We start from the raw sequence: 15,161 nt of genomic DNA, 5'->3' as shown, positions 1-15,161 counted from the left end.
CCATTTTAAAGTCTGGGTCAAATTTCTCTTTCTCCCTCGGAGACTTCTTTAATACCCCGACTCATTGATTTTTTCCTTCTTTTAATTCCTACAACATTTTCATTAGTTACTAAACAAAACAAAAAACCCCTGTACATATGTTTTCTAGTTGTTTTCTTTATAATAAAATAGTTATTAATTATTGAGTACTTCCTATGTGCTAGTTGCTGTAATAGATGATATACATACATTCTCTACAATCAACCCTCACAGTCACCACGCAAGGGAGGTGGTATCAACACTGTCATTCCTATTTTATAGACTGGTCCCCAGAGGAGTTACAAAACTTGCTTGGTTTGTCTGTTTGATAACTCACTCACTCACCTACACCCTTCCTCTTCTGGTTCTCCTATTATCTTACTGCTTGCTTCATCTTAGCCTCTGGGCAAATTCTCTTTTATTCTCTTGTTCTTTAAAAAAATATTTTTGGCTGTGCTGTGTCTTAGTTGCAGCACGTGGAATCTTTAGTTACGGCATGCTGGATATTTAGTGGGAGCATGTGGGATCTAGTTCCCTGATCAGGGATCAAACCTGGGCTCCCTGTATTGGTAGCATGGAGTCTTAGCCACTGGTCTGCCATGGAAATCCCTTTCCTCTTGTTTTTTAACTGTTGGAATATTCAAAGGTTGAGTTCTTGGGCAACATTTCTTTACTATTTTCACTCTGTATTGGTGATCTCATCCAGTTTTATGGATTTATATGGTCTCTATTTACTGCTAACTCCCTAAAGTATATCTCTATCTTGATTTCTTCTATGACCCCCAAACTTTAAAAAGCTTCTCAAATTTAGCATGTCCTGAACAGATATTGAAGCTCCCAACAAAGTTGCTTCTTCTACAGTTTTCCATCTCATTAAATGGCAAGTTTATTCTTCCAACCTGGGCTTCCCAGGTGGCGCTATTGGTAAACAATCACCTACCAATGCAGGAGACATAAGAGAATCAGGTTTGATCCCTGGGTCAGGAAGATTCCCTGGAGAAGTGCATAGCAACCCACTCCAGTATTCTTGCCTGGAGAATCCTATGGACAGAGAAGCCTGGAAGGCTGCAGTACACACGGTCGCAAAGACTTGGACATGACTGAAGCAACTCAGCACACTCTTCCAACTGTTTACTGCAAACAGCCTTAATTCCTCTCTTTCACATCCCACATCCAGTCCATCAGCAAATTATTTTGGCTCTACCTTTGTGTTATATCCACAACCCAAGCACCTCTCACTATCTCCACTAGTATTACTAAATTCAAGGTACCAATATTTTTTACCTGAACTGTTCCCACAGTCTCCTAGGTCATCCCTGCTTCCATTCTGGTCCTTCTATGATCTATTCTCTACAGAGCAGTTAGGATGATCCTTTGAAAGTCAGATCATGTCATTCCTTTTCTCAAAGTCCTCCAGTTCTCCAGTCCTCCAGGCTTCTCATCTCATGCATAGTAAAAGTTGAGATCCTTCCAGATTCCTTGGGTTTCAAATAATGTGTCTTCCTTTCTGACCATTTCTTGCTCACATTGCTACACTTTCACAAATGGAACTCCTTAAATTCACTGAGCACTTTCTTGCCTTATGGTCTTTGTATCTGCTGCTCTCTCTGCCCAGAAACCTTTTTTCTGGAAACTGGCTTGGCTCATTCCCTTACTTTCTTCAAGTTTCTGTTCAAATATCATTTATAGGAAGACAATCCTTGATCACCCTAAGGAATTCACCTTCAGCATTATCTTTTCTCATCCCCTGCTCCTGGTTTAGTCTTCCTCACAGCACTTATCACCACCTGACACAGTATACATTTCTTTCTTAACTGTCTACCTTGTTCCACAAGAGTCTGGGGGCAGGGATTTCTTTCTGTTTTGTTTACCACTCTCAGTGCCTGGCATATTACAGGTTTTGACAAATATTTGCTGTTTGAAGGAAGAATGAATTAATTCAAGTAACTTTTTAAAAGTGCCTTCTATAGGCGAGGCACTATGCTAGGAAATGAAGATAGACACAAAGTCAAGTTATAATTTACTATGCCAGACTCTTTATGTGCATATTACTTTTATTTAATCCATTTAGCTGATTTCCTTCCTTCCTTCTTTATTTCTTTCTATATTGAGTGCCTACCATGTATCAGAAGGTGTAAAAAAAAAAAAAAAAAAACACCAGAAACAAAATCTCAGAAAACTGAATCATCTACCCAAGTGTTTATAGAATCCATATTTCAATATCTCTGGCAAGACAGAGCAAATTGCTATTTGTGCCCTGTAAGCATAAAATAATTACACAATAAATTCTTATTATTTGATTCAACTAACCCTACCGAGTTTATCTCCCATTTCTAGAGAAATGAGACATGAAACAAGTGATTTCATGTAGTATGTACCTACAGTTTCAGAGCATAGTATCTATTAATAAAGGTTATCACACAAAAATTTTATTAGCTATGTTTTCAGTTCCTTAAAACAAGTTTTTGAAGTGAAATTTTGTAATTTTTATTGTTATATATCATGCCCAGACAAACTGCATAAGTTGGTATCATTTCTGATGGTGGTGGTGGTTTAGTTGCTAAGTTGCGTCTGACTCTTGCGACTGCATGGACTGTAGCATGCCAGGCTCCTCTGTCCATGGGATTCTCCAGGCAACAGTACTGGAGTGGGTTGCCATTTCCTTCTCCAATGGATCATTTTTCTCCAAAATTTCTATTTCCCCCCAAATAAATTTCATTAAATTTTTTCTCCTGTCTAGTTCTTTTTTCAAACTCATGGAATCTTCATCTCTTCTATATGCCTCTCCAGACTAATCCAACCTGAATCAGTAATTTCTACCATCTGTCCTTTCTACCTGCCCAAATACTGAATATTCAAGACCATTTTACTCTGGGTATGCACAAGGTAGATTTAAGCAGGTATTAACCACTGGGAACAATAACTAATTAGCCATGGTTCCATTTACACTGTTACCAAAACTAATCATCTGTTATTTGAGGTTCTGCCCTTCTTAATCATCATAGTCTAGAGTGCATCTTCCTCAGAAGGAAAGTTGATTTTTGTATTGTGCCATTTATCCTTCTTTAGTTAACTTTTTACTTGTTATGTCTCCTTTGTACTGCAGTATTTCTTTGAGAACAAGGAGTGGGTCTCACAGTCTTTTGTACCTACATAATGCATAGACCAAGGCCTTCATATAAAGAATCTGTTTAACAAATAGGATATATTTGGGGTATTCTGCTTAGAGATAGCAAAATATAAACAGTTTAGTGGAATGTGGATCTCCTATGTGAAAAGCTAAAATATAGGACACAAAGTATTTTCGTGTATTATTCTTCACTAAGTCTTTCTAGTCAGAATAGATGTCTTAAAATAGTCAAACTTAGAAATGACCTTAATTCAATTATCTAATTTATTTTGCTTAAATGATTATTCATGTTTGATGGTACCTAGTCCTCCAATGGACTATAAATTCTTCAAAGATATGAGTCCCTACTTTCTAATCTCTCCTTATCAGCAATATCTATTAATATGCTCTACACAGAGCAAAGTGCTTATTAAATCTTGACCATAAACATACAGAGAAAAATGAACCTAGTTCATTTATTAAGAGAAATTCTACATGACAGTAAACAATGGGGTGAATGGTGGTGCCATGATTGAATGAGGAAAGAAGGAGAAGATAGAGGGATGGAGGACAGCAAGTCAAGAGATTAGTTTGGGATATGTTAAACTTAAGATACCTACTACCCACCCAAGGGGAGGAGATGGGTAAGGCATACATTATATAAGTCTGGAGAGCTTAGGGGACAATCAAGGCTAGAGATAGAAATCTGTGAGCCATTGGCGAATAGAAGATTTTCAAAACCAAGATTGTTAAATGAGATCAACAAGAGAGCAGACATAGAGACAAAGATAGCATTGTCTTGGGGAACTCAGAACACTGCAAAGAGGTTCCCTGTTGTGTCCAAGAAACCAAGTGAAGAAATTACTTCAAAAAGGAGAGAATACTTAATTATATCAAAATGGTATTGGAGAATAAAAAACAAGATTTGAGATTAGATCTGGCAATATTGGGTTGATGACTTTTGATAAACACCTCTGTAGTAGAGTGGAAAGCATGAAAACCTAATTTCAGTGGGTTCACAAGAGAATCAAAATGAGTGAAAAGGAGAAAGAAGGTGAGCACAGAAAACTCTCCTGAGGAACACTGCATGAAGAAGAGCATAGAAATGGGGAGGCAGCTTGAGAGGGATTAAGGGAAGGTTTTTCTGCCTTTAAGATGGGAGATGTGTTTGGGTGCAGACAGAAATGATCCAATACATTAAAAAAAAAAAAAAAGATGACAAGAAAGAGAATAAATGTAGGAGTAAAGGTCTTGAGGTGAGAGGGAAAGGGTTCCAGGATATGAGCACAGAGGCTGGCCACAGAAGGAAGCAGGGACAGTTCATCCCCTGTGACAGAGGGGAGACAAAGGATATGGCAGTACAGACAGATGCAGACAGACTGTAGATGCAGAGGTAGGAAGATGATTTCTTACCATGAACTCTAACTACCATCATAATCTTCAGCATCAGTTCTCTTTTGGGTTGGTCTCCTCACATCTACTCACACTCCTCTAGTCTATCTTATATATAGTAGCCAGAATATCTTTAAATATAAATGAGGTCACACCACTTCCCTTCTCAAATCCGTCCAATGCTTTCCCACGTCATTAGACGAAAATTGAAAGTCCTACACAACCTTACGTTATTTGATTCTTGCTTACCTCTTGTACTTTATCCAGCACTCTCCCTCTGGCACAACATTGTCTAGCTTTCCTGCTTTTTCTTAAGCATACCAAAATATCCTCTCATCCAGAGACTCTGTTCTCATTCTCTCTGGTACATTCCTCTTCCAGAATATTCCCAGAACTATTCTCAGAGAATATCCTCTTTCAGATATTTTCAAAGATCCTTTTCATACTTATCCAAGTTTCTGCTCAAATTTTCTCAGAGAGGCTCTTCCTTATTCCCTTAAGTTTTCCCTTCCTCTGTATCTTTCTTCAGAACACTTATCACTACTTGCCATTGTATCAAGATACTTGTTTACTTTTTAATCCCCCTACTATAAGGGAAACTACACAAGGCAAAGACTTAATTTGTATTTCAAGGCTTAGAACACAGCACACAAATCTCAATAAACATTTGTTGAGTAAATGAATGAATGACTTAAAAAATACACAGGGTCACTTATTTCTGGATTAGGAAGATTTCAAAGATTAACACTAACTTTTTTGAGTTTCTGACATTCTGAAAGGAAATCACTGTGAAAGAATTCGACTCATTGATTTTATGTTAAAAAATACATATAAGAAGATTAACTTTGAGATGAAATATGCATTAAACAGTTACCTGATCTTTGAGAAATTTTCTGATGTTTCGATGGGCTCGGGAACATTCTGTTAACAAGCTGAGAACTGGAGTGAGACCCTCTCTATAGCTGCTTCCCTACAAAGAAAACCATACATGCTGCATTAGATTAGTTTCTAACAGTATTACTTTTCTTCATATAACTGAGTATATTAATACTCCTCTTTCTGAGGGGAAGATATTTTATGTTACCAAAGCTGTAAAAACTATTTTAAAAATTATTTTCTTAAAAATATTTCTATTTCATGAGTTATCTTCATGCTTACTAATGCTCACTTGTATCCTTGATTTTTCCTACATTTTATAGGATTCTCACTGGCTCAGACAATGGGCTTAAAGGCAGCAAAGGTTTTCATGACCGACCCAAACTAACTTTCTGCCTTTTAATAGAGTTACTTGACAAAGACAGTGATCAGAAAGGAGAAAATAAGCAGCTTACAGAGGCAACTTTCCTTTAAAGATGTCTTTTGGGTGTTATGGAAAGTATTTACCATCAAATTTTGGGGGGGGATAATTTTTACTTCTAGAACTTATGAAATACCTACACTAGAAAATTACTTTTTCCTTTTTCTTCAGGCACTAGTCACAATTTTGGTGTCACATCAACACAATTTTCAGCTTTAAACAAATTCACTTGGTTTCACTTGTCATTTATGGTAAATAAAAAGCTTTCCAGAGTATAAATAATTATTCAAGATATCAGCTATAAAAAATTTAGATTCAAAAATCACATCCTGTGATGTTTGTATATGTGTACAATTACATTCTTTAGAAGAATCTTCTTCATTTTATCAGTATTACCTTGTCTATTCTCTTCTCCATAAAATTGAGTAAGACATGAATGGCTTCCATATTCATACCATTGTATACCATGGTATTGCTTTTCAAAACTGTTTCTTTTCCAGCTGTTTTATCACTGGGCAGTTCATCTAGAGTCGTTGCTTCTTGGGCTGTTTCTTCATGGGTTAATGGACAAATGAGAACATCCAAACAAGAGACCGGAACATTGCTTAAAAGGTTGACTGCATTGCTGAAAAGCAATTTAAAAAGACAATATTTTAATTTGATTGAATAGTCCTTTAAAATGCAAACATAGTAAGACTTTTGGGAGTCAATTAAAATTTCTTCTTTTTCAAAATGAGCTTTTAATATTATTTGGCATTTACTGACTAAGAGACAGAAAATAAAGAGAACCGTTTCAAATATACACATGGCAAATTAGAAAGAACAGATGTTAAATGGACACACACAATCACATGATGTCATGTCACTTTCTGAAATGCTAAAATAGTTATTAGTGAGCTTTAACACTAGCTCTTTAATTTTATTATGATACAATACTAGTCTTGCAGTTTTTCCTTGGGGTTTTAAATCCTTTTGTGGATCCATTGGTGTTTTATTATTCCTTAGATTACAACATAAAGCATTTGAGAAGCACTGTATATAAGCAGCTTATCACAGAGGCAACAGCATTAAAAACCAAATATTGCAGGATTAAGTTTTGTCCTTTCTAGATGTAGAAATACAATTTTTAGATCATCCCCTTTTTTGTTAAGACATTTGCAGAAAATGGTAAGCGGTGCTTTTTCTCCCTCTCTTATCCCCAGGTTTCTTTAAAAGAGGCCAATATAGCTATTTCAAATCTTCATTCCCCCTAGGCCTTTCTTGCTATGTATTAATTAAATCATGAGCCTAGTATGTACACCAGTAGGGGGAACCCAAACCTTGTATTTTTCGGTATTCCCTAAAAATTTTGTTCCGCGTCTCAGTGTGTAAGAGATTAAAATGACATTAACAATTTAAAAATTAGACATGCTCTTATTTAATATATTTTCTTTCATATATTATTTCATATTTTTTCATTTAAAAGGAGAGGTGGTATTCTGTGCTAACTGGATCTTAAAAGCCTGTGCCTCAGAACTTCCTGATAAACAACAATGGAGAGACAGGCATTACATTTCCTAGTGACAGAGAAGCAGATCTAAAAATAACCACATCCTGACTAAAAATAAACTCTTGCAAATGCAATTTAAAAGTCTAACCACTTGGAAACCAAATTCAGGGCTTAATCTAACTGATGCTGTCTTAATTTAGACCACAGTAGTTTCTTTTAATTTAGATTATAGTGACACCCTCAAAAATAAACAACAAAACAGAAATAAAACACAAAATATTTTCTCTCCTCTACCTTGAAGTGTGGCTTCATTTCCCTAAGAATGAGTATTTCTTTTCTTTCTTTTTATATTATGAGAAAAAATTTTTGTAAGAACTCCAAGTTTAAAAAGTAGACAATGGAGAACAGTAAGTGGTTAAAGGGCATCAAAAAAATCAGAACCAAGAAGAAAAATAATTTAACAAGTCCTATGAATGAATGGTTCCTGGTAAAATACAAGTTATTTGGTTCTACCCACAAAGAACCTACTACAGCTGCTGCTGCTGCTATCACTGCTACTACTATTAAACAAAGTCCCTTTTTGGTTATTTGTAAATGATCACAATTGGCTGAAATACCATAGTTTTCCCTCAAACTTTTAAAATTTTTACAATTATCTGTAGATAATTATCTATAGATAAAAATATTGTGCTCCTGACTTAAGCATTTGGGAACTCTTATTAGAGATCATAGATTTACTGGGGATAAAAGAAAAAAATAGAACTCTTCTTAATTAATTTCTAAAACTGTAAAATCCATTTTGAAATGTTACCGGTATTTTTTCAACACAGAGGGCAATAGGCTGGAATCTACCACAGGACCACACTGAAAAGTTTAAGGTGATGCATTACATCATAAAGGACTGCTTCCCTTTAAATTCATCTAAAATTAGCAGTTTCAGGAATTTGGTAAATTTAAAAAATCAAATGTAGAGTTTGAGTCAACAAATATTTGGAGGTTTTAGGCTTTTCAAGAGAAGGTTCCATTTTCTCGTTTCTTACTGAACAACTGGGTTATCAAACAACTACAAAATTAATTTTCTGGCTCACTGTGTTCGAGCTATTCTTTTTAAGTAAGGAAAGCCAGCTTTTTGAGTTCTGTCACTTCTCTGACAGTTTTATTTGTGGTAGAAGAGTGTATGAAATTCTCCAGCTACCAGGAAGTCAGTGACTATGCACAGATCTGCACAATGGTGTTTGCATTCCTACTCCAGGGGGTAGAAATACTGTGTATATTACTCTCCCCTTTTCAGCCTCCTAGAGATCATTAATCACTGGGACATGACATCCTCCCACTCAAGCTCCCAGCCCCCTCCTGATATGCAGATTCAAAAGCAGGGCCTATTTAGAGCTCCTTAATGCTCTGATTAGTGTCTTGTTAGTTGTGGGAGAAGGAAGGCAATCTGAAATCCAGTCCTGTATCAATTGCTGGGCTAAACATAATTTAATACCGGATGACACTGAGGAGCATGATAACAGTATAAGCAGACCTACAGCTGTTAGCAAACTTTCCTGGTCAAATGAATCTTCTTTATAATGGGAGTTCACGTACCTTTTTTCATGGCTGGAAAATCTACTTATATGAATCTCAAGATTTCCAAAAGATTTTCAGAGGTAAATACCTAAGTTTACCTTAATCTAACTCAGTTCAGTAATTATTAATTACTTATGCCAGGCATTTTTAGACAGGTATTACGAAGAAAACAGAGGTAAATCTCTCCCCTTCTGGAGCTTATTTTCTAGCATGTAGAGATCAGTCAAAACAAAAAAGCTAATTGAGTAGAAGGTGATAAATGGTCTGAGAGTAAAATTCAAGAGGGTAAAGGGACATGCGTATGGTGGTTTAGCCACACAAACTCCTTGGCAGTTCTTCACACCTGCCGCTGCTCCCGCCCTGGGGCCTTTACTTCTGAGCTATTTCCTGGACCGCCCTTTCCCCACAAAGTCAAAGGGCTCACTCATTCCCTCACTTCCTTTAAAGAAATGATACCATCTAGGTGAGGTCTGCCCGGATTACCCTATTCAAAACTACAACTCATCAACTTAGTTGGTGAGCCTTGGAGAACAAAGATCATACTCTCTTTATCTTTGTTGCCTCTAGAGCTCAACATAGTGTCTAACACATAGTAAGTACTCAGTTTATAAATATAAACTAAAATGAAATGTTCCGATTTTCAAACATTTATCAAAAGTCTGCCATGCGTGAGATATTATGCTTATTTTTTAACATTTTGTATTTGTAATATGTGTATCAAATCAACACACTGTACCCCTTAAATGTACATAATGTTATATGTCAATTATGACTCAGTAAAGCTAGGGAAAAAAAGACATTATGCTTAGCACTGTAATGAGGTGTCATTAGGTGCTAAACTGTCCCCTTAAATATGTGAGATAAAATGAATTGGTCTAAACAAAGAACAACAACAAAAAGCAAGGAAGCAAGTATTTTTTAAATACATACTGGCACTTTTGGATACAAAAAAAAAAGAAATCTTTGTAGATGCCAATGTGTTGAGTGAAAGAATTAGGCTGAGAAGCTGAAGGAAATTAAATCAGATCTGGTCCTTCCCTCTCCTTTCTTTTCTAGCATACAGGCCACCCCCATCTTCCCCCTTCTCTCCAAAATAAAACAAAACCACAACCACATCCACAAGCAACTCTTTTTTTTTTTTTTTTTGGCTAAGACTTTAGCATAAGCTTACTGATTATGGACAAGAGGGCTGAAAGTACTCTCAGGCAGATAGCAGAGATAGACAGAATTAGGATGTCCTTTAATGGAGCCACAAAGGTGGATCATACCAACAATTTACTTTTTACCATAAATATGGACAAAAGGAAATGAAATAGAACATATAGATTTTAGAAACTATATAAAATTCTGATTAGTGGTAATAAAATTGCTGTCAAGGTCAGTTGTCTTTGTCAGCCAACTCATTTTATCTCTATGTCCATGTCCTCCTGATTTCTCTAAGGGAAAAAAGAAAGGCACTATCTTACAGAGACAATGTATCAGAAAAAGCTGCTACTAAGCCATATTTTTACTCACTTGTATCCTAGAGCACCTTAGCAGGCTCCTGAGGTGCCTGCCAAGCATTTGGCTTGATAAAATCTTAGATTAACAGAAAAGAGATTTCACTACACAATCACAATATATACAAAGAAACAGCTTTCTAAACAAAATATCAAAACTGAAGAAACTTTAAAGAAGAGATTTAGAATGAAATATTGGATATCAAAGCCAATATGCTTATTATAATAACAGTAGCAGCAGCGGCAGTAGGGTTGTGGTGCTGGCAGGAGCAGCTTCTCCCCCATTTACTGAGAACTTACTCCATACCAGGGATGAATGGCTTTACTAATTTCTCATTTAATCACTATTACAATCCTTTGATGACAATGCATAACCATCCACCACACTATCTAGGTTTACTTATTTCATTACATTTTTCCTCTTAAAAAAAAAGCAAAAACAAATTTACAAAATAAAGGTAAAAAATGGAATGAGATGTTGAAATATGAAACATTCTGATTATTTTAAAAATGATGCTTTTAAACACACACACACAGTTTTCAGAGCCACTACAACTGGGCAGAATTTAGTAGATATTACAATTCTAATAAGGTTCTTAAAATAACCCTTTGAGGCTGGTACAGTTTTTCTGCATTTAAACAGATTAGCTTAGAGTCATTACTGCTCAAATGATACTAATCACTTTAATTCTGATTAAAGGGACATGCAAGGCCAGTCCAGATAAACTGTCATGTCAGCAGCAACCTCAATCTCCCAGGAAAGCCTTTTAGAAATACATATAAATCTGTCTGTGGCTCTAGGGATATTCCTTCTTATTTACAGTAGAGCTAACACATAATTTATTGGAGCAACTTATAAGATAAAAATATATTTAAAGAAAAACATTTTTTAAATTTAAGAAAAATAAGTATTTAAAGCAAATATCATCAGAAAGTAAAATAAAGATATCAGATTACTTAAAAAAAAAAATCTTTTCTTGTTAAAACCTCTACACAGTTTTGCTCTCTTTTGATGACTATTAGGTACTGTGTTAAAATATTAAATTCACTCTTCAGAGAAATCCTTAGCAATGTTTTTGTGACTAGTGTAACAATTGCCATCAAAACACTTTCTTCTCATATCCTTGTATGAATGCCATTTAACTTGTGATATCAGATTTCCAAAATAAATAAATTTATACCTGGGCTTATAAACCCATTTTCTTTTAGCTTCAATATCTAGGTTTCCAGTGTTTCTTGTTATGAAAAAATTAGACAAAAATGCTTAATAAAAAATCTTTTTTAGAGGATTTGAGCTACTGCAGTTAATCTGATTATTTTTAAAGACACAGTTCTAGATATTTAAAGGAACTTTTGATCTGTAGCTGCAGAAAAAAGTATACTTTTTAATTGTGAAGAAAACAATTTTTTGAAGGCTTGCAGGGCAGAGTACATAAGGTAACCTACCAACAAACTCAGTACAATATCAAATGATAAGCTGCCAATCGTAACTAAAATAATATGGATATGACTGAAAAATAACAAGGGTATGTTTCATTTTATACTCTGGTTTTATTTCTATACAGTTTTACTAAAGCTATATTTTGGATATACTGTATATACTATATATACTGTAAATATAATGTATGTTTTGGATAATTTCTAAAGGTAATTTCTACTATTAGAAGAACCCAATTTTAAATTGTTTTTAAAGGCGATTTAATGCCAAAGTTTACAAATTTGAATTTATTTGAATTGTTTAAAATGCCGTTTATGTTCTTACAGAATAAAGCACCGTAGACCATCTCATGTTAAAGTCAGAGGTGTTGTTACTACTAATTTGACATAAAATAGAAAGTAAGAGAACTAGAAAAATGCATTAATACTTCTTCAGTTGTTCTCAGAGAATGATAACTTTTAACAGCAGTCCATAATAGCTCTAGTAGGCAAGTCACAAAACTTGAACTATTTTTTTATATATTGATACTTGATACTGTGACCCAATTCTTATAATAAGTTTTTAAAATTTAATTAACATTGCTTAAGATATACTTTTTGATAAACCCTCTTACAATGAAAATAGAGTATTAGTGTAAGTGTAGTAATTAAAATCAGGGTTCAACCCCAAGTTCTTTCACTTATTATATGAGAGTATTAGTTTAAGTGTAGTAATTAAAATCAGGGTTCAACCCCAAGCTCTTTCACTTATATGCAATCTCAGAGAAACTGCTTGATTTTTCCATGACTCAGTTTCATCACGTATTGAAAGGGAAAAATAGTACCTACCTCATAAGATTGGTGTGATGATTGAAAGAGATTAGTCTTTATAAAGCACTCAGCATAATGCTACACACAGTATTCAATAACTGTGTGCTATTATTGTTGTTGTTCTGGGTTTTATTGTTGAATGCAACAAATGCCAAATTCTCTTCTCTTGTTAAGGGGCTCAATATAACAAAGTCAAAGGAAACAGAATGAAAATTTCTCATCAGGACATAGTAATGATTTTCGACCTACTGGTTACCCAATTTACTATAATATTTCCACTTTCTTGTGTTTATAACAATTAAAATCAGATGCATAAAAACAATAAGAACTGATTATGTCTTTCATTGAGATATCAATAGAGGCTACCTACCTGTGTAGCTCTTCTGTTTTGTCTTCAGTTGGACCTACGATTAGTAAACAATGGCGAAGGACAGCTGCCATGACACGAAACTGATGAGACTCACTCTATGGCAAATAAAAGAGAAGAAAAATTGGAGATTGAAAGAATGCCTTAACAAAGAGTCTGGTACATTACTACATTCCTGGGAGTCATCCTATGGCATATCAGACCCCCAAAACACTTATTCTCATGCCATACATAATAGACACCAGGATATTCCAGGAACAATTTCCAAGGTAACACTAAGTGAACAGCCATCTCATATGAACAGCTACAGCTACTGCCAGAAATGGCTGAAACCAGAAATTGTTGATCTGGCCTCTCCCTTATGACATGTCAGTCAAAGAGAAACATGATCAGATCCATATATTACCTACTCTGTTTTACCTGATCACAAGATTCAATGCAACTAGGGATCTTTTCCATTTCCAGACAGTCTAGATTCTTTTGTTGGGTAGTATACTGTTCCAGTTTACAAGTCAGTATAAAAATTCAAACAGATATAATACTATCCAATATTTCAGAAGCACGTTGTGTGTTCTCAGTCTCTTAAGTTTCAAAGACAATGGATTAAAAATCTACTAATCTATCTACTTCATTTTAATGAATCTTCTTATTCTCTTAGTTCCTCCCAATCTTGCTCCTAGGCCCTCCAAAGTAACAAGCAATGGAAGAAAAACAAGCAATCTGAGTTTAATCTCCTATTTTCCTAATGTTTACTCATTGGTAGTGGTATTAAAGACATGTAGAGAGTCAGATAGCTCAGTTGGTAAAGAATCTGCTTGCAATGCAGGAGACCCTGGTTTGATTCCTGGGTGAGGAAGATCCACTAGAGAAGGAATAGGCTACCCACTCCGGTATTCTTGGGCTTCCCTTGTGGCTCAGCTGGTAAAGAATCTGCCTGCAATGCGGGAGACCTGGGTTCAATCCTTGGGGTGGGAAGATCCCCTGAAGAAGGGAAAGGCTACCCACTCCAGTATTCTAGCCTAGAGAATTCCATGGACTGTACAGTCAGTCCATGGGGTCGCAAAGAGTCAGACTCGACTAAGCAACTTTCACTTTCAGAGAGTCAGAGGGAAGGCAATTAATAGGAAATATGCTAAGCTCCGAATAATCATTTGGTCTACCTCTTTATTTTTAGTGAGATCTTGGGCCACTACAATTTTTTTTAACCATCTGCATCAAGGTCGTACCTTTTTTATTCCAGATTTTTAGTAATTAAAAAGACATATGAAATTAGTGATAATTATCTATTATAATCAGATCCTGGATATGTTACATTTTAGGAAGTTTCCAATTACTTCAAAAGCTATTAAAAACTTTATAAAGTTTTGTTTGTGTGTGTGTATATATATATATATATATATATATATATATATACACACACACATAATTGATTTCAAGTCTATGTAAAGTGAAATATGGTCACACATTATACATATATAGGACTGATGCTGAAGTTGAAGATCCAATACTTTGGCCACCTGATGTGAAGAGCCAACTTAATGGAAAAGACCCTGTTCCTGGAAATGATTGAAGGCAGGAGAAGAGGGTGACAGGATGAGATGGTTGGGACGGCATCACTGATTCAATGGACATGAACTTGGGCAAACTCCGGGAGATGGTGAGGGACACGGAAGCCTGGCGTGCTGCAGTCCATGGGGTTGTGACGAGTTGGACACGACTTAACAACTGAACAACATCATCTTATATTCCTATATATAACTTAGCCCTTCTAGAAAGATGTCTTTTATAAAATCTAACAAACAACAGCACAGTTTCATTACTCATAATGTAATATGTTGAATATTTCAATATTTCAAATATTTCATATTTCAATATTTTGAAATAACACTATCATGTGTTGATTTGGAAAAGATGAAGGTCTCAATGGCATGATAGAAAAAGCACTGCACTTAGAGTCAAGAGTATCGGTTGTGACTTTAGGCAAGTCATATAGCCTCTCTGAGCCAAAGTTTCCTCTATGCGGCTCCACAAACATGAGACTGCTGGGGTTACAAAAGGATTAAAGAAGCTGATATACATGAAAATGCTTAGTACTTTCAATGAAACATTTAAGGGTGAGAGGGGAGGATGAGGCAGGAAGAAATCAAAAGGGAAGACTGATAGAGCTAAAA

The 15,161-nt window shown here is 35.4% G+C and overlaps 1 protein-coding gene across 9 annotated transcripts in view; it reads right to left on the bottom strand.

Moving 5' to 3' along the window:
- The window catches only part of RIC8B (RIC8 guanine nucleotide exchange factor B), a 105,439-nt gene that overhangs the window by 40,192 nt on the left and 50,086 nt on the right, over nt 1-15,161 (bottom strand). For all 9 annotated transcript variants that reach the window (XR_014082327.1, XR_014082325.1, XR_014082326.1 and 6 more), the window contains 3 exons: nt 12,994-13,088; nt 6,213-6,441; nt 5,394-5,489 (listed from right to left, as the gene is read on the bottom strand). Coding sequence is in view for 6 of the 9 variants with exons in the window: in XM_081591319.1 (XP_081447445.1) it covers nt 5,394-5,489; nt 6,213-6,441; nt 12,994-13,088 (420 nt within the window). In the remaining 3 variants the exon portion in view is untranslated. The remainder of the gene's footprint in view (nt 1-5,393; nt 5,490-6,212; nt 6,442-12,993; nt 13,089-15,161) is intronic.

Source organism: Giraffa tippelskirchi, chromosome 4 (genome assembly GCF_054371585.1).
Source record: "Giraffa tippelskirchi isolate mGirTip1 chromosome 4, T2T-mGirTip1v1.2.pri, whole genome shotgun sequence".
In the NCBI taxonomy this organism is placed as follows: Eukaryota; Metazoa; Chordata; class Mammalia; order Artiodactyla; family Giraffidae; genus Giraffa; species Giraffa tippelskirchi.
Note: the sequence above shows the minus strand (reverse complement) of the source record. Positions and strands in the feature narration are given on the sequence as shown.